This window comes from Sinohyriopsis cumingii, chromosome 2 (assembly GCF_028554795.1).
Source record: "Sinohyriopsis cumingii isolate HCF-2022 chromosome 2, ASM2855479v2, whole genome shotgun sequence".
Lineage (NCBI taxonomy): Eukaryota > Metazoa > Mollusca > Bivalvia > Unionida > Unionidae > Sinohyriopsis > Sinohyriopsis cumingii.
The window spans coordinates 165,005,219-165,025,873 of record NC_142962.1 but is presented as its reverse complement, the minus strand read 5'-3'; the positions used below and the strand labels follow the sequence as shown (position 1 = coordinate 165,025,873).

Below are 20,655 nucleotides of genomic sequence, written 5' to 3'. Positions count from 1 at the left end.
ATATAGAGTTGATGTTCCATGCTGTAAACTCGTAGTGTATTGCTGTGGTTTTTAAAGAGTCGATGTTTCATACTGTACACTCATTGCAGTGTGTTGCTGTGGTTTATATAGAGTCGATGTTCCATACTGTAAACTCATTGCAGTGTTTTACTATGGTTTATAGAGTCGATGTTGCATATTGCGCACTCGTTGCAATGTGTTGCTATGATTTAAAGAGAGTAAATGTTTCATACTGTACACTCGTTGTAATGTGTTGCTATGGTTTATAAAGAGTCCATGTTTCATACTGTGGACTCGTAGTGTATTGCTATGATTTAAAGAGAGTCGATGTTTTATATTGTACACTCGTTGTGGTGTGTTGCTATGGTTTATAGAGTCCAATATTCATACTGTGGACTGGTGCATATGTTTGTGTAACAGGTCACATCATCAATGTGTATATTCCATGTGCTTTTTCAACCCTTTACTGGGAAGGCATTATATCAAGAATAATTTACGTCAAATTTAATAACATATGAAGTAATGTGCATCTAGAAAATGTAACGTCTGAAGATAAAAAAAATTACATTCATTCAGGAATTTACAGTCGACAATGAAATACAAGACTGCAATATATCTTAAATAATATCATCTTTAGTTTTAAGTAGTTATTCAATACATTTTTTCTTTAGAAAGCAAAACATCCCGTCCATAAACAGTTTGCAAGTAGACGAGATGCAGGTGGTATCATTTTCTATGAAGTGTTTACTTCTGCAATGCTTTTCCAACTATTTACTCATTTAGAAAGCACGCCTGTAAATTTTGTTTTCCGCTCTCCAATATGAAGAATAGAAAGTTGCGGTGAAGCAGAAGAAAAAGATCCATATTTCATTCAAATTGACAAGAACTAACAAAATCGTGATAATTTGAACGCCGTTTATCGAAACTCGTTAATCTGAGATTATTTACAAAGACAATTTGTCCAAGTGTGCCTGAAACCGTTCACCTGATAACTGCGTAATTAGCCAAATGTACATGCAGTTGAACAAGAATCTAAGTAACTCAGCATGCCGGTTTCTTTAGAACTTTCTTCCAATGGTGTTGATTACTACGAAAAGTAAAGGTGTTTCAAGGTTTTCTCTTCTCTATGTATCTTCATACATATTTGCGGTTACTTTTGCAGTATTCATCTAATGCTGAAAGGCTTCAATGCCAAGACCATTCCTGCTAAAGGTACATATATTCTATTGAGTGGATCTTGAAGATAAAGTTGCGTAAATCTTTTTATTGTTTTTGCTTTGCTTTGTAGCAGCAACCACATTTCGTTGTGATAGGCCTCCTTTGTAAAAATTCATAAGGTGTTCAGGTCCTGAATGACCCACACTTCGTTGTGATAGGCCTCCTTTGTAAAAATTCATAAGGTGTTCAGGTCCTAAATCATCCACATTTCGTGGTGATAGGCCTCCTTTGTAAAAATTCATAAGGTGTTCAGGTCCTAAATCATCCACTTTAAGTGGTGATAGGCCTCCTCTGTAAAAATTCATAAGGTTTTCATGTCCTAAATGAGCCATATTTCGTGATGATAGACCTCCTTTGTAAAAATTCATAAGGGTTCAGGTCCTAAATCATCCACATTTCGTGGTGATAGGCCTCTTTTGTAAAAATTCATCAGGTGTTCAGGTCCTAAATCAACCACATTTCGTTGTGATAGGCCACCATTGTAAAAATTAATCAGGTGTTCAGGTCCTAAATCAATCACATTTCGTGGTGATAGGCCTCCTTTGTAAAAATTCATCAAGTGTTCAGGTCCTAAATCATCCACATTTCGTGGTGATAGGCCTCCTCTGTAAAAATTCATATGGTGTTCAGATCCTAAATCAACCACATTTCGTTGTGATAGGCCTCCTTTGTAAAAATTCATAAGGTGTTCAGGTCCTAAATCCTCCACATTTCGTGGTGATAGTCCTCCTTTGTAAAAATTCATAAGGTGTTCAGGTCCTAAATCCTCCACATTACGTGGTGATAGGCCTCCTTTGTAAAAATTCATAAGGTGTTCAGGGCCGATGATTTAGGTCAGATATAGTCTCATTCAAATTAGCATTTTCATTGGGGTATTTTTTTTTAAAGAATAAGTTATGAAAAATCGTCTATCCCTCTCGTTTAGTAGCAACATCAAACATGTTTTTTAATGGTCGGTGGTATCATTAAAGTATAAAAGCTCTTTATGCCAGGATGATTTCTTTTTATATTTGTCAAATTCTTATGTGTAGTGTTTCAGAAGAAGCCATTAAAAGGATTTTTACATGTTTAGCAATGGCGGCCATGATTTATAGCGAATCATCATTTGTACATCAATTTTAAGCCTTTATTTGTACAATGCTTTCTGTCCAATTGGATAAAATAATAGTAAGCGCATTTTAAAAGAAGAAGTCATCAATGAAATGTTTTCTTTTACTAGTAACAGTGACCAGATCTGAAGATGGGTCGGCATCACGTTTTTACAAGCAAGGGGTTTCAGTACCTTGCGAATAAACCAACAACTGCGTCGTTCTGGTTTGAACTCCATTGTTTCCCCTATTTCAAAGGATCTCAAGACGACTGTCGTTGTCAACTGAAGGGTTCCAAAGTGTGCTAATACTATCAGTAATGTTTTCTCTTATCACCTAATGACATGTCACGAAACTCTCATTTCACACTTTCATGATTTTTCTTGCTTCACAACGGGCACCTGAGGATGGATGAAGGATCATCATCTCTGAACACTCGGCCTTATCACCAGGTGAGCTATTTTCTCTTGACTAGTTATCTTTTATTGCACATCTTAACGTTTCTTTAATTGGTCTTTTTATTAAGTTTGAGCAAGTATACATAGTGATTAACGACACGTAAGCACAATGCTAGTTATATAGTGCCGATTAAAAGTTGAATTCAATAAAGATACATATAAAACATTGAAAAACCAGTAAATAAACACTTCCAAATACACGAAAACATTTTAATGATATGCAAGGCATTCAGTAGAATCAGAAAAGATTATGAAATTTATTTTTAAGAGACTTCGGTGTAGTTCATCGATTAAGTAGGATTCAAAGGTTAGTCAGATTTCTGTTTGTAAGTCTACTAGATTCTTTATTTCACTCATTGGTCAGTTTTGAAAGAATCAGCGGTTTACTACTCATTTTTGTGTGCTGGAGCCAATCAATTTCCCTCTAGCGTCGGCTTTATTATTTGTCGCATTTTACATCGCAGCCCGGGTTACCAATGACCTCGTCAGCCGCTGGACACCAGGACAGAGGTGACAAATATGCTACTGGTGCAACTACCATCAAGTTACGGGCAAGAGATAATATCAGCCTTGGAACGTGGAATGTGGGAACATTAAGACCAGTAGGGAAACTCGAGGAGCTCACCCATGAGATGGGAAGATGCCATTGACACATTCTTGCACTCTACGAGATGATACACTGGGAAAAACATTGGAGATATCAACATCTTAGGGACACAGGATTGACTTCATTGCGAATGAGGACAACCATGAGTATGGAGTCGGATTTATGGTACATAAGGACATTGTGAGTGCAGTCATGGGTGGTGGACCAGTATCTAACAAGATGAATGCCATCCGCTTCAGGGACTCTCCCTTTAATATCACCATCGTAGAGGTTTGTGCCCCAACATCTAAACACGATGACGAGGAAGTGAATGAGTTCTAAGACCAGCTTCAAACTCTCACGAGATACCCAAGAAGGTTATTCTAGTTATAAAAGGATAATGGAATGCCAAGTTAGGAGAAGACGCACAGGCAGAATGGCGAGAAGTCTGTGATCCATGCTGTAATGAACAGACTAATCGGAGAGGACTCAAGCTCCTGGACTTCCCCACATACAATAACCTAGTATAACGAACACCCTTGGCCCCCACAAGCTATCTAGAAGATGGACTTGGCACAGTCCAAACAGTAAAAACCAGATGGACTACGTGTTGGTGAGGATGCGCTTCCAATCTAACATTGCCAGAACACGTAGCATCCCAAGAGCTGACACAGGAAGCGACCATTACTTGCTGATGATGACTATCAAACTTCGTCTGAGGAAGACCAAGAAGTCAAAGACAGCTAAGGATCGTGTCTGAACTTGAAAGCCGTAAAGATCATAGCGTACCACGTGCATTTTAAGCATCAACAATTCTGTGTGCTGAAGAAATAAACGTAGGCTCCTTGATCACCACCTTCAACACAGCAGTAATAGGCAGCAAGATCCTTGGCAAGCATCATAAGGAAACGAAGCCCAGAGTCACAACATGTATCCTCGACCTCTATGCTGTCAGGAGAAAACTGAGAAAGAAGCGAGAACATGATGAAGGAGCAGAAAAATACAGAGAGATTAACAACAAAGATATGAGCTCAAATAAAGGATGGAAAGCTGGATAGAGGACATATGCAAGGAAGTCGAGAAACACCTTAACCAGGACAACAGTAAAACGGCATACCGGTTGGTGAAAGCCATAACAACAAGGAAACAGCTGAGATCTACCACGATTCTGGACAAGGCTGGTAAGAGTCTCACGGAAGATCAAGACGGAAAACTTTTCAGAGCTTTACAACCTGGATACTTCTGGAGATCAAGCTAAACGTACCACTGACCACAACAGAGGTTGACTACCCGATCATCAGGGAAAACATAGAGGTTGCAGGCACTATAGAAAGGGAAGTCAGCTATGGTAAACAAATTACCAGCAGAACTTGTTCAAGCAGGAGGAACCTCCACGATAGATGTCCTCACAAGAATCTGCAATAAAATCTGCCAAACATGAGGATGGCCAACTCCATGGACCCAGTCTCTGCTCATCACTCTTGCTGTCTTAGGGAATCTGTAGCTATTCCAGAACTACCGAACAATCAGCCTCATCAATCACCCACGTATGGTTATACTTAAGATTGTCCTCAGCCAAGCAGAGGACATCATTGCTGAATAATAGGCAGGTTTCAGAGCAGGACGTAGCACTATAGAACAGATCTTTCAATCTTAGAATCCTCTGTGAAAGATATCTGCAACAACAACAAAACCTCTATCACGTCTTTCGTTGACGTCAGGAAGACTTTCAACATTGTATGGCATGCAACCTTGTGGGCCACTATGCGGATATGCAACAAAAACGCAGATCTAATCAGCACCATTAAAAATATGTAAGACAAGGCGAGTAATGTCAGTCCTCGTCAATGGCAATAAAGAAGATTGGTTCAAAGCAACAGTCGGAGTCAGAGACGGTTGTCTTCTCTCACCCACTCTCTTCATCTTCTGCCTAGAAAGGATCGTGTCCGATGCCTTTGAAGACCACGAGGGCAGTGTCAGTGTTGGCGCCTGAACAATCATCAACATGCACTTCGCAGCTGATATCGATGGCTTAGCAGGGGATGAACAAGAAATGGAAACCCAAGTGAACTAAGTTATGGGATGGAGATCAGCGCTGAAAAGACTAAACTAATAACAAAACAATGCAAGTGATATCCAAAAGTAAATAAGAGTGAATAGACAGAAGCTTGGCGCAGTCACAAGCTTCAAGTATCTAGGAGATATAGGCTCCGATAAAGGTTCAAAGAGGTTCTTTCCAGGATCGACAACAACTGCACTAGATAGGCTGAAGCCTATTTGGAAAGACAGCAATATTACGCTTGGGCCTAAGATCAAGATTGTGCGCTCCCTGGTCAGGTCCATATTCCTGTATACACGTGAGACATGGAGGTTGACAACAAAAAAACTAGGGAGAAAATGCATGCCTTAGAGAAAATACATGTCTTAGAGATGAAATGTTATCGAAGGATTCTGAACATCTCATACTTAGACCACGCCTCTAATGAGGAGGTGGGCATTAGAATCCAAGGCGCAATCGGACCATATGAAGATCTGCTCACAACCGTAAAAAGACGCAGTCAAAGATGATATGGCCACTTCTCACGATCATCAGGCCTGTCAAAGACAATCCTACCGTGAGAGGAAAGAGAAAACAAGGCAGACAGAAGAAGAGATGGGACTATAACATTAAAAAGTGGACAAGCATGGAATTTGCAAAGTCCCAAAGTGCGGTGGAGAAGAGGGTGAAATGGAGAGAGCTGGTCGTAAAGTCATCAGTGGCGCCACTACGACCAGACAGGATACAGGATAAATGAAAAAGAAATGGAAAACAAATGACACTGACTAACAGAGTGAATGGTTTGCTGATTTTTTGTGGGCGGGATGTAATGGGTCCCAGATATAATTTGCTGCATTTTCTTATTCCCTCTAGCCTCGTTCACATTGAATTCTTCGGCAATGTTTAGCGGAATTATGGTGTCCGCCAGTATTCTGAACTCAGTTATCATATTTCATGCACTGGCCCATTTTATCGAGTTTTCACTTGCAGCAAGCTCTCTAGAGTACGAACTATGCTTACCCTGGCAATTTCCAAAGGAGATTTTCTCCTTGCATAACCATCCATTATGGCCCTCTTGACTACACATGTGGCAGACTGGTTTCTCGTCACTCATTTTGTGATCACTACTATTACGACTCTATAGTCATAAACTAAGTAATAGAAAGAAGAAAAATCAATAGGTTTTGAAAAAACATAACAATTTAATTAACAAAGTTATTTTAAAAAAATGAAAGAATAACCGGCAGTAGTATGAACTGAATCCAAAATAATGCTGAGAAAGTTATATTGATGTCCAGAAGAACGAAATGTTCGATATAAATATCAGATCCACGAAGATATTGGTCCGCCAACAGTCAAAATGGCGTTGTCCAGAACTCCTTTGAATGAGTCACAATTGTCCAGAATTTTATTATAGTCCAATGAGCACTTTCTATGTTCACTGAATAATCCAAACAAATGTTTCCTTTCAAATAATACAGCATAAAATACGTATGCTGAATAGACGTTACAACAAGTTAACAAGAAATAAGACAGAAAATTGTCCAATCTTTTCTACTTATATACACACGAAAGAGTAAAATACGCATATTGTCACTACTCCAACGTGACAAATTGCAAATCCCCAACATCGCTTAACAAATCAATGATTTAACCCAGGGATGCACAACCCCCGGCCCGCAGGCCGGATCCGGCCTACGAACGTGTTCTGTCCGGTCTTCTGGGCAAATTAAAACAACACAGAAATCTGGCCCGTGAACAGTAATTATATTAAAGAAATTAGTGTTTGCGGCCCTTGAGTGCTCTTAGAAAAAGTAATCTGGCCCATGACCGAAAAAGGTTGTGCACCCCTGATCTAACCCAACCAACGGGAAGTAACTTTATTCTAAAAACCCATCTGACCAACCCGACCAATGGTAAGCAGCCCGTAATTTGTCAACATATTTACTAATAATTTTATTATTAGTAACTGTAAAGACGTACTTAAGCATCTATTTAAAGGTCCAATGCAATTTTACGTTCTTGATATCTTAAACTAGAACCGTATGAAATTTCAGCTAAAGATAATCGCTAAAATTTAGTCACAAACAAAATTTGCAGAAATCATAGATATACAAAGCAGAATACTTATGGCAGGTGAAGCATCGAAAGGAGTTTTAGATAAAAGGGTACACTGTGATGTTCAGGAGTCCATACTTTGTTGGGAATAGACTTGCCGTTACGACAAATGGTGATATGTTACGGGTTCAGTATATCAGTTATAACGGACTGTATGTGAATTCAGTGTAATGCAATGAATCAATGAATTGATATAATGTGTTGTCCAAACTGTTTAAATTAATAACACGTTTAAGAAGAAATAATCGGAAATCAACACGTTCTTGTTGCATATTTCCCAGTCTGAAACATTAGTAATTTAGATCCACTCCACTCCCGACCACACCTTCAAACAGCGACCTAGGGGTCCGAACTGAAATCTATTAAATATATTTTGTGTCTTTCAGCTACGATTATATATATATATATATATATATATATATATATATATATATATATATATATATATATATATAAAAGAGAGAGAAAGAGAGAGAGAGAGAGAGAGAGAGATGTTGCTACTTATATACACACTACAGTGTCTACTAAGTATATATATATATATATATATATATATATATATATATATATATATATATATATATATATATATATATATATATATATATATATATATATATATATTGACGGCAGTAACGCATGTGGCTCTTCCCACAGAGGATGTACAGCTGCTGCTTTTGAAGTTTTGAAGTTTAATCCATCATTAAAAGTTACGACTGTCTTCACCGATGGAAGAATTACTTTAGAATCTAAAATGTCTCATACTACTGGCTGTCAGAATCATCTAGTATGGGACTTCCACTTTGGTCTGTACAATGTCTTCTTGACCTGACACAACCAAGATTCACAGAGTAGCCAGGTCGAGTTGAATTAGGCTTCATCAGGTTCACAGCCTTGCACTGACCAGATGAAAAGACGAAATTTATCTCTACGCTTCATCAGTTTTAAAAAGAAATCATCGTAAATCAACATGTTTATCAGCTTTATCGGCAGTATTGTGACAATCTCTACCTGTCTGTCCGTTCACTGGTCTGTCCGTATCTCTATCTTCTAAAACAATCGGTGGAAATTAATCAGGCTTTGTACGCATTCATCTGTACAGTAGCCAATGCAAGAGGGGCATAAATTGTGACAGGTTTCTTGGAAGGAAGCCAAAGATCAAATGGCCTAACATTTCGGTCACAGTGATATTTTCAATTCTATTTGACCAAACACACACACACACGTGCATATATATATATATATATATATATATATATATATATATATATATATATATATATATATATATATATATATATATATATCCAGAAGTTGTGTAGAAACCTTACAGAGAAACGGCAGGTGCATTGTCAATCCTCTGAAACATAAATCTATTAGCAATGACATAAAAGGACGGAAAAATAGATTATTACACCTGGGGTCTGAAGCGTTATTTTGAGGACGAAGGGAATAAAAGTTCTCCAAGTGGATTCTCCAATACTGCGACAGGCATTGGACATCTGGAATAACTGAAGACGTAACGGAAACTACGTGCGGAATAGATTCTAAAACATATGGCAAAATACCAGTCAGAGACAAATTTTCATGTTTTCTTTTAAGCTTTAAATTTTGTAGAAAAGGTACAGTGAACGGAAGATCACACTTATCATCGACTCCAAACATAAATTACTTGTGATAAGTATCTAGTGGTCATTACAATTACTTCGACACAATGTCTGCAGGAATTTTACGCCAATTTTTTTCATACACATTTTCCCTTAATATGCATATATACATGATTTTCAGAGGTTTTTAAAAGTAGATCATACCTGTAAAGAATATTTTCTTATGTGTGTTTCGGGAAATTTTATTTGCTCTTTACCAATGATATAATAACTTGCAAACTTTTCATACACCCACACTTTTTGACGCCATCTGTACACATGACCGTCTGCGCCCCTGGGTCATAAATGAGATCCCCAACTCTGTCATCATATATACATTTAGTAGGCATGAAAAGGAGTAGAGATGCGCGGTATTACCGGTATTCCGGTTTACCGCGGTATTTTTTCCGGTGGTATGTACCATGGTACTTTTTTATTGTACTGGTACGACGGTAATTTCCGTCAGTAAAGAATGTACTGAAATTCCCGTTGCGACTTTAATGATAGTAACAGAGTGTTTTCATTATTCATGAGAAAATAGTTCAAAATATTATCTTTTTTTTACATAACGGTTGTATATGTCAAACATTAATGGTGAATATTACAAATATGATGACCCTTTAACCAAAAGTTAGACACGAGTCACGTAAACCAACGCGGTGGCCAAATGGAATGTTGTGAAACACTTTCGGGTCAAATCCAACTTTCACAAAAATGTTGGGTTAAAAAAAAATTAAATATCATGTTTTAGTTGTTTATTAGCGTACGCAAATGTGTTAAGTATATGTATTCCTTTGTAAGACTGTTAACCATCCTATTTTCAGGAGTGCATTTGTTTTCTGTCTAAACTTTACGCAATTTCTTAAGTCCGCGTGGTATTTTTTTTTTGTTTGTTGAGTACGTTTGACGATTACTGGCCCTAAGCGATAAATGTCCTGCCTGGGTTTTGTCATCGCACTCAATGTTTTACCGCCTTTTATATCAATAGTGTAGCTAGAAAATGGTATCAACTTTTCCTACTTTCATCAATAGACTATCTAATGTCCGCATGTTATCTTTTACAGTATCGACTATCATGTATGCTGAATCACCCCACTTTAGTTACTGATTTTAGATTGCAATTTATACAACAATTAACAAACACATAGCAAATTCATATACCATAATGTGCTTGCCATTCATTTTTCTTTCATGTGGAGGGGTGGGGGAGGCTGTGATTTTCTTTTGAATTGAAATATTTTCCTTGATGTCAAGATAATTAGTATATTTTCCAAATAATATCATGGATATAACATGAGTTACATAGAGTTATTTTGCTATTAATTGGAGCAAGGTAATTTGTTCAGCTGATGACAGATGGCTGTCCCAAAACATTATCTTGTTGGTCCCTAACACAATTTTAATTGCGGTATGTTGTGATACGTATCGCGGTACGTTCAAAAATACCACGGTACAACGCGGTACAAAGTTTTTATAATGTTCGTTCTTCAGAAGATTCGAATACGCAAAATATCATATACGCACACACACGAAACTGTTACGGAAAAGGCCTTCCAAAAATGGACTAGAATCTTTTGTAAATCACTACGTACGCATTCTATACAAGAATTCTAACTTTAAAAAATTAACGTCATATCCACTTGCAGTGCAAACATAAAAACGTCAAGCATGTTAAAGAAGTGACAAAGGGGACAACGTAACAATTCGTGTATAGTCCTTTTATTACAGTAAGATATCGCTTTGTACAGATACTGGAAAGAATCGAGAGAAGAAAAAAATCGTTTTATGGTTCTCCGGTAGGGAATCTGTATTTGCTGTGAAAACAAACCAAGCGACACTTTGAACTAAAATTGTTTTTGTTTGTGCTAGGGTTAAAATAATTACAAATTATCCTGAATAGCATGTACCAAGTTTTGGTTGCCTTAGAAACGAGAAAATGATTTGTGAAAAATCAGACTATATTTTGTTTCTTGGAAGTTTTGCGGATGCTGTGAATAGTCACGTAATTACCGGCAAAAGTCGTCCTGACTTATAAATTATATTATGTTTTACACTTTTTTCTTAACAATATTTTCCTATATTTATTTTCCTCTCAAAATTCACGAAAAGTTTGTTCGAGTTCAGATTATTTTATTTCCAGTTTATTATAGGGAAGTGTGGAAACCAATCCCATTCTAAAGCAAGTGTCAATCAGTCAGGACTACAGTCTTTATCCAAGTAGGATTTCATTTCTCTAACCTTAATCTTAAACCAATTCCATTCCGATACTAGAGTCAAATAATCATCACCCTCCCCCCCCCCCCACTCCCGTTCCAATGAGATTTCCATTTCTCTCTCCTTAACCTCACACCAATTCTCTCCAAAGGATAAAGCAAACCGGTCAAAATCCCAGTCTGTATCCCAGTGATTATTTTCATTATAAGTAGAATGCCAATAAATATTCATAACTTAGAACATTGAATTCCGCCATATTCAAACAGTCACTCTAATCATCGGCATTCCAAACAGCATACAAAATAACTGACAATTTTATATACATGTATGTGTTTCTACCTTCAAAAGAAGTTTTTGTTCATTACTGCTATCAATGAAGACAACTTCGATCAAAAGAGTGTCCCAAATTCTAAAATTAGCCTGACGTGACCTGATAACGGTACACTTCGCAGGTTTGCACCTTGCTTGAGCTGTATGGGGACATTGTACGTACCTGTCCCTTTATAATGATTAAGATATGGGGACAGTGTACTGTCCCTTTATAATGATTAAGATATGGGGACATTGTACGTACCTGTCCCTTTATAATGATTAAGATATGGGGACAGTGTACTGTCCCTTTATAATGATTAAGATATGGGGACATTGTACGTACCACTGTCCCTTTATAATGATTAAGATATGGGGACATTGTACGTACCTCTGTCCCTTTATAATGATTAAGATATGGGGACATTGTACGTACCTCTGTCCCTTTATAATGATTAAGATAAGGGGACATTGTAAGAACCTCTGTCCCTTTATAATGATTAAGATATGGGGACATTGTACGTACCTCTGTCCCTTTATAATGATTAAGATATGGGGACAGTGTACTGTCCCTTTATAATGATTAAGATATGGGGACATTGTACTGTCCCTTTATAATGATTAAGATAAGGGGACATTGTAAGAACATCTGTCCCTTTATAATGATTAAGATATGGGGACATTGTAAGAACCACTGTCCCTTTATAATGATTAAGATATGGGGACATTGTAAGAACCACTGTCCCTTTATAATGATTAAGATATGGGGACATTGTAAGAACCACTGTCCCTTTATAATGATTAAGATATGGGGACATTGTACGTACCTCTGTCCCTTTATAATGATTAAGATAAGGGGACATTGTAAGAACCTCTGTCCCTTTATAATGATGAAGATATGGGGACATTGTAAGAACCACTGTCCCTTTATATTGATTAAGATATGGGGACATTGTACGTACCTCTGTCTCTTTATAATGATTAAGATAAGGGGACATTGTAAGAACCTCTGTCCCTTTATAATGATTAAGATATGGGGACATTGTAAGAACCACTGTCCCTTTATAATGATTAAGATATGGGGACATTGTAAGAACCACTGTCCCTTTATAATGATTAAGATATGGGGACATTGTACGTACCTCTGTCACTTTATAATGATTAAGATATGGGGACATTGTACGTACCTCTGGCCCTTTATAATGAGTAAGATATGGGGACATTGTACTGTCCCTTTATAATGATTAAGATATGGGGACATTGTACGTACCTCTGTCACTTTATAATGATTAAGATATGGGGACAGTGTACGTACCTCTGTCCCTTTATAATGAGTAAGATATGGGACAGTGTACTGTCCCTTTATAATGATTAAGATATGGGGACATTGTACTGTCCCTTTATAATGATTAAGATATGGGGACATTGTAAGTACCTCTGTCCCTTTATAATGATTAAGATATGGGGACATTGTAAGAACCACTGTCCCTTTATAATGATTAATATATGGGGACATTGTAAGTACCTCTGTCCCTTTATTTTTTGTTGTTGTTGTTGTTGTTGTGGGGTTTAACGCCATTTTTCAGCACGATAGGCTATACATGGCGGCCAGTATTAATGGTGAAGGAAGAACCCGGAAAACCCCGGAACGAACCACCGACCCACGAGCTCTGTCCCTTTATAATGATTAAGATATGGGGACATTGTACGTACCTCTGTCTCTTTATAATGATTAAGATATGGGGACATTGTAAGTACCTCTGTCCCTTTATAATGATTAAGATATGGGGACATTGTAAGTACCTCTGTCCCTTTATAATGATTAATATATGGGGACATTGTACGTACCTCTGTCCCTTTATAATGATTAAGATATGGGGACATTGTAAGTACCTCTGTCCCTTTATAATGATTAAGATATGGGGACATTGTACGTACTTCTGGCCCTTTATAATGATTAAGATATGGGGACATTGTACGTACCTCTGTCCCTTTATAATGATTAAGATATGGGGACAGTGTACGTACCTCTGTCCCTTTATAATGATTAAGATATGGGGACAGTGTACGTACCTCTGTCTCTTTATAATGATTAAGATATGGGGACATTGTAAGAACCACTGTCCCTTTATAATGATTAAGATATGGGGACATTGTACGTACCTCTGGCCCTTTATAATGATTAAGATATGGGGACATTGTACGTACCTCTGGCCCTTTATAATGATTAAGATATGGGGACATTGTACGTACCTCTGCCCCTTTATAATGATTAAGATATGGGGACATCGTACGTACCTCTGTCTCTTTATAATGATTAAGATATGGGGACATTGTAAGTACCTCTGTCCCTTTATAATGATTAAGATATTGGGACATTGTAAGAACCACTGTCCCTTTATAATGATTAATATATGGGAACATTGTAAGTACCTCTGTCCCTTTATAATGATTAAGATATGGGGACATTGTAAGTACCTCTGTCCCTTTATAATGATTAAGATATGGGGACATTGTACGTACCTCTGTCCCTTTATAATGATTAAGATATGGGGACATTGTACGTACCTCTGGCCCTTTATAATGATTAAGATATGGGGACATTGTACGTATCTCTGTCCCTTTATAATGATTAAGATATGTGGACAGTGTACGTACCTCTGTCTCTTTATAATGATTAAGATATGGGGACATTGTAAGTACCTCTGTCCCTTTATAATGATTAAGATATTGGGACATTGTAAGAACCACTGTCCCTTTATAATGATTAATATATGGGGACATTGTAAGCACCTCTGTCCCTTTATAATGATTAAGATATGGGGACATTGTAAGTACCTCTGTCCCTTTATAATGATTAAGATATGGGGACATTGTACGTACCTCTGTCTCTTTATAATGATAAAGATATGGGGACATTGTACTGTCCCTTTATAATGATTAAGATAAGGGGACATTGTACTGTCCCTTTATAATGATTAAGATATGGGGACATTGTACGTACCTCTGTCCTTTTATAATGAGTAAGATATGGGGACATTGTAAGTACCTGTCCCTTTATAATGATTAAGATATGGGGAAATTGTAAGTACCTCTGTCCCTTTATAATGATTAAGATATGGGGAGATTGTAAGTACCTCTGTCCCTTTATAATGATTAAGATATGGGGACATTGTACGTACCTCTGTCCCTTTATAATGATTAAGATATGGGGACATTGTACGTACCTCTGTCCCTTTATAATGATTAAGATATGGGGACATTGTACGTACCTCTGGCCCTTGATAAGGATCAAGATATTGGGATTTGGTACATTCATGGGAACACTGGCATGGAGATATGGGGATTCGATACATTAAGGGGAACACTGGCATAGAGATATGGGGATTTGATACATTAAGGGAAACACTGGCATGGAGATATGGGGATTCGATACATTAAGGGGAACACTGGCATGGAGATATGGGGATTTGATACATTAAGGGAAACACTGGCATGGAGATATGGGGATTTGATACATTAAGGGAAACACTGGCATGGAGATATGGGGATTCGATACATTAAGGGGAACACTGGCATGGAGATATGGGGATTTGATACATTAAGGGGAACACTGGCATGTAAATATGGGGATTTGGCACATTCAGGGGAACGCTGGCATGGTGCAATATTGACCTTAAAAAAGACATGCAAATCGAGAAAACACCATGTTAAATGTTGGAGTGTTATCGAGATTAGTTTGCAAGAAAAAGAGAAAGTCAACAATGAAAGCATACAGAATACGTATGATTAGCGCTGGGCCGCGGACAGGATTTGTGGGCTCTTGGAAAAAATTCTCCATTACGCACTATATGCATTAAAATCTTCTACTCGGCGATGGGTCCGTGACCGTTGTGGGTCAGCGGAATTTCGTCCTAGATGTCCTTCCCTGTACAATACAGGATATATGTGTGTTGATATTGCATATTGTGGACTACGTTTACAAGTTTGACCTAATCAAGAAGCGGTGTCAGTAACCAGGATTCGTAACCGTTGTTGGTCACTACTAAAAATGGCAGTAGTCGTTCCAACCATTACCTGTTACATGAAGTGTATAGCCTTCCACGGGCATGTATAGTGCCCACAGTATGTCTGATAATATAACCCCAATAAATTACTGCCAGTATATAACTCTGAATTAAACACAGATATTCTATTTTAAAATAAACTTTCAGGCAGGTTCCCTTGCAAATTAACGTTCTTATATGTGTCCTTATAACACAGTTAGTCATTCATTGACTCGTTAATACACATTCACACAAACTCACTAGACTGCGTATGTATTGCTATTCTGCATTATTGATGAATAGACTATACTGGCGGATCTATGTGGTGGAATTATAGGTTCAAACTCCACCCGCATCATTTAAAACTGTTAACTCTCCAACAACGAGAAGAGGGAGAAAAAGTTAACAAGATTAAGCCGCTTTCCTTTATCAAACTCAAACAAGCGAGGACTTAATCCTAAATCTCTACCTGAACTTAAAAAAGAAAGAAAGAAAAAAACAAAACAGAAAACATACGCATTGTTAAGTCCTTCATATGAGGAAAATATTACGCAAAATTTAAATTCATTGGTTATTAGTTTGCCTTGTTACAATAAGCCATAGGTATTAGTTCAGTATTAGACATACATTATATCGTTTATCTGCGTCCACCTGATGACGTCATTTGGGTCTATCCAAATCAAATTGTGTACGGCAACATAAGCCACATGTCCAAAACAAATTGTGTACGGCAACATAAGCCACATGTCCAAATCAAATTGTGTACGGCAACACAAGCCACATGTCCAAATCAAATTGTGTACGGCAACACAAGCCACATGTCCAAATCAAATTGTGTACGGCAACACAAGCCACATATCCAAATCAAATTGTGTACGGCAACACAAGCCACATGTCCAAATCAAATTGTGTACGGCAACATAAGCCACATGTCCAAATCAAATTGTGTACGGCAACATAAGCCACATCTAAACACTCTTTACGTTTTCTTTTTCTTTTTATTTTAGTTCAGAGCATTGTCCTTCGTTTTCAGAGAAAGCATCGTCTGCATTGATATCCGCTCTTACTCGTGCCAGTTTTACGGGCACCACGTGCTTTTGTTTACGTTTTAGCTGCAGCTTCGATCTACTGTTACGGAAATTAACGGTAGTATGAACCACATTATTGACAGGGTTACCCAAGATTACCCCCCAAACTATCCGTGGGGTAGATTATCTCAGTGAAAGCCGACCGACGAGAGCAAGGTAAACAAATTCAACATCCAGATAAGACCTGTTATCTCACACAAAAATGCCAATATTGTTAAACGGGTATAGGCTTCCCAAAATTTACACGACTCACCATTATAGGTATACAGTCTCTGTCCTTGGTAAATTGCAAAGAAATGGAAATTGAAAATAACTTTTCATCGATATTTTGTAATTAATATTTAATGCAGTTTTAATGCAAGGAAAACTACAAGGAAATCCGTTCCATGTATCTTGATACTATTTTGCTAATGGTGTAACGATGACTAAATGGAGCGAGACATGACTGAAAATTCGGTCTAAAAATTCGGTCTAAAATGTATTAAAACTGCTCATGAAGAAAAGAATTTTAAAAAAAAGAACTGACCTTGTATGCATCCGGTATGTCGACGACCTCCCCCTTCTCGGCAACATAGCCGATAATGCCTGTGCCCCAGGGGATCCGTATTTCCTCCTGGGCCTTAGATAATTCCTCCAGGGTCGTCTCCCCATTCACGTCAAACAATTTGGACACAAGGGATTTTTCATTAGTACCCTTACCCTCCACGAGAAAGAGAGAACACCTATCTGCGTGCAACAGAATACAAACGTTATGTAGGATTTTGTAACAGAGGCTGGTAACATCCAAGTCATTGCATATATCCATCACAAGCTCGTACATTAGTTCTTTTTCATCCAGAGCTTTAAGCTGGTTTTTCGTCCGTCTGTACGATTTGGTCGTTTGTGCCTGCGAGGATGAGTGCGATGAGTTCGACCCTAGGAACGTTGGAGTCCCGTCCACTGTGGATATCATGGGGTTCAGCACTAAGCCCCCTTTCTCGAATTCCTGAGCTGAAATTTTACGAACAGGGGTATTGGCCCCAGAATTGTTTCTAGAGTTGGATCCACTGGAATTGGCAGACTGTACCAGCCCCAGGCTGTGGGAAATAGCATGTGCAATCAACCACCCGTCTATCATACTCCGTTTTGCTTTCCGTGCAAAATAGTCATGAACAAATTCTGGGTGTTCGTCTAGCCACTTCTCCATTTGATCGTATTCAGCGGGTCTGGAAGTTGGGGTTGGGGGGTCAGTGACTCCAGTTCCCTCCCCGCCCCCCTGGTCTGCCAGTGCCATGGTAGCAAGAGTCGGTCGTCTGACTTGCGACCGTCTGGTGACCACTCTGGGAAGCGCCTGCCTTCCCGTGCCGCGCCTGGCCCAATGCCTGTACTCCAGGGTGATATTACTCACGCCCCAAGGACAAAATCTAGTTTCTATGTGGTTCGTTGATATGTTTGAATAGGTAATTAACCTGGAACACGGGTCGTGCACAATCGATTCGTAGTATTTTAACTAGAAACGTACTAAAATAATGAATGCATGAGGTGTGGCCATGGTTGGTTGGTACCGCCTGTTCTTCGTATCGTTCCGTACTGCTATTAACCTGAGATCACTACACATTCCAGCCTGTTCCATATACTATATAGAGTGTACATTCAAATCTCCAAATCCTCCCATAATCATTGCGGCGGCGTCATCGCTGAATTCATACACTGTAAGTCGTGTGTTGTCTTTCCTCTATTACAGTCCGTCCCTGTACAATTTCCCTACCTACTCAGGCTTACCTTTAAGCACAGTGATCGATTGATTCCCTGAATGAATAAGCAACGATCAGCGAACACATGCTACACACCGGCCTCTATGATACACACTGGAATGGGAAAGAAAGAACCGTGGTGGAGTAAAATAAACAGTATTGCAAGCAGTAATCGAGTTTGAGTCGTCCATCATAGCTCAAGCCAAGGCGAGGATAAATGCATACCAGATCAAGATAATACTAACAAAAACTCGATACATTCAACACTGCTAACACACTCTGATATCAAAACTCAAATTGTTTAATGTTATTTTTTTCTGGGCCTGACTCTATCACGTAATGTATTCATTTTTTTTTTCGCCCACCTTTCAATGCTCGAATAACTTTGTGCGGTTTTCTAGTAATACAGCCACACGCTTGTCACGTCGTTATGACTGTTATAGGAATTCATTGTGGTGTTGGAAGTGATAGATGGAAAAGCGTCACTAACAAGGCCACCGCACGTTACAGATAAATATTTTTCTTTTTAATTTTCACAGTAAACAACAGAAAAATCCATCTGAAACATAAAGTAGTCCATGTTGATTCTAAGTGACTGTACACTGCTTAGAAATCAACAACTTCTAGCGGTCTTTGGGACTGTAAAACGCTATTATTTTGTAACGAAATTGATGTACATGTTTTTTTTCTCAGTTATCACTAAAGATTTCCAATAGTAACCAAAATGACGTAAATAATCTATATTTTCTCGTTAATAACAAGTCTATTTTTACTATGGACAAAGATAACAGTAGCCAAATATAGGCTATTTACTAACATCCAGGAGACATCTGAGAAAATGTCTAGACAGTGACCATCATGACTAGAACTAACTAGAAAAATGCGTAGTCAGTAACTCGTTTGACTAGTACTAATTAGGATACTAAGTGGACAGTAATCATTATTTATGTTATCTCCACATAACAAAATGTTGACTTCCATCTCCTCATACAAAATGGTGATTTTCATGATTTTCCATTTCCACATAACAAAATGCTGATTTCCATCTCCTCATAACAAAATGCTGATTTTTCATCAAGTATAACAAAATATTGATTTTCCATCCAAAAATCAAAATGTTAATTTTCCTTCACAACATAACAAATTGTTGATTTTCCATCCAAACATAACAAAATGTTGATTGTCCATCTCCTCAGAACAAAATCTTGATTTTCCATCTCAACATAACAAAATGTTTGATTTTCCATTTAGTTCAGCCCCTTTGAAAATTAGGACACCCACCCAGCTGGTGGACGTATGGACATCTTGATAGATTTTCCTTCAGCATACGACGATCCACAGGAAACGTTGAATTTGTTTGTTTCTTTAGTTTAAACAATTTTTATTTCAACCATTTCAATGTATACAACCGGTATATTATGAAGTCTGGAGTTGGAAATAAGGTCTGATCACATTTATATTAATATGTCTCTATAAAAAAAAAACAAAAAAAAACTGGCATTGCTATATTAAGGATACAGTATTGAAGCCACATACATGCACAATAGGTGAACCCAATTTATGTTGAATATTTGAGATGTCATATAGCTGCATATAGTGTGAATGAGATGGATTATATAAATACTGTAATACAAAGTGGCAGTGTTGATCTCGCAGCCTGATGTCATTGTATTAGACAATGGAATATGATAATATGTACCCCTCACTGTGAGCTTATTATAATATATAATGGAAATTCTGTAGTACAAATTTGCCATATTTATCCCAGATCCTGAAATCATTTTTTTTTGTAACACAAATTGGAAATTTTTATCCCCAATCCTGAATCATTATTAAATACCGATAACGGAAACTGTTTAGATCATGTACATGTGTGAATTTATTATTTCAAACATTTTTTTAAATTGACATATTGATATTCTCTTTTCTCAGCATCTAACACCTGTCCCCGCTCAGATTTATTAAATATTGATAAAGCGAATATGTTCATTTTACGTCTTGAGCTTTTTTCAGAATGATATTTGTGCAAATATTATTTTGTTACCGTTCTTTTCACACCAAATTTAAGTGGATCGCCAAAATCAAAAAGTATGCGATTAATTACCGTTAGAAC

General features: G+C 37.7%; 1 protein-coding gene across 1 annotated transcript in view; it reads right to left on the bottom strand.

Annotated features, from left to right (window-relative positions):
- LOC149806247 (dual 3',5'-cyclic-AMP and -GMP phosphodiesterase 11-like) overlaps nucleotides 1-18,827 on the bottom strand; it is a 365,100-nt gene extending 346,273 nt beyond the window's left edge. Inside the window, exon 1 of the mRNA XM_089935456.1 lies at nucleotides 17,336-18,827. Coding sequence (XP_089791582.1) covers nucleotides 17,336-18,082 — 747 coding nt within the window. The 5' untranslated portion in view covers nucleotides 18,083-18,827. The remainder of the gene's footprint in view (nucleotides 1-17,335) is intronic.
- Between the last annotated feature and the right edge of the window lie 1,828 nt (nucleotides 18,828-20,655).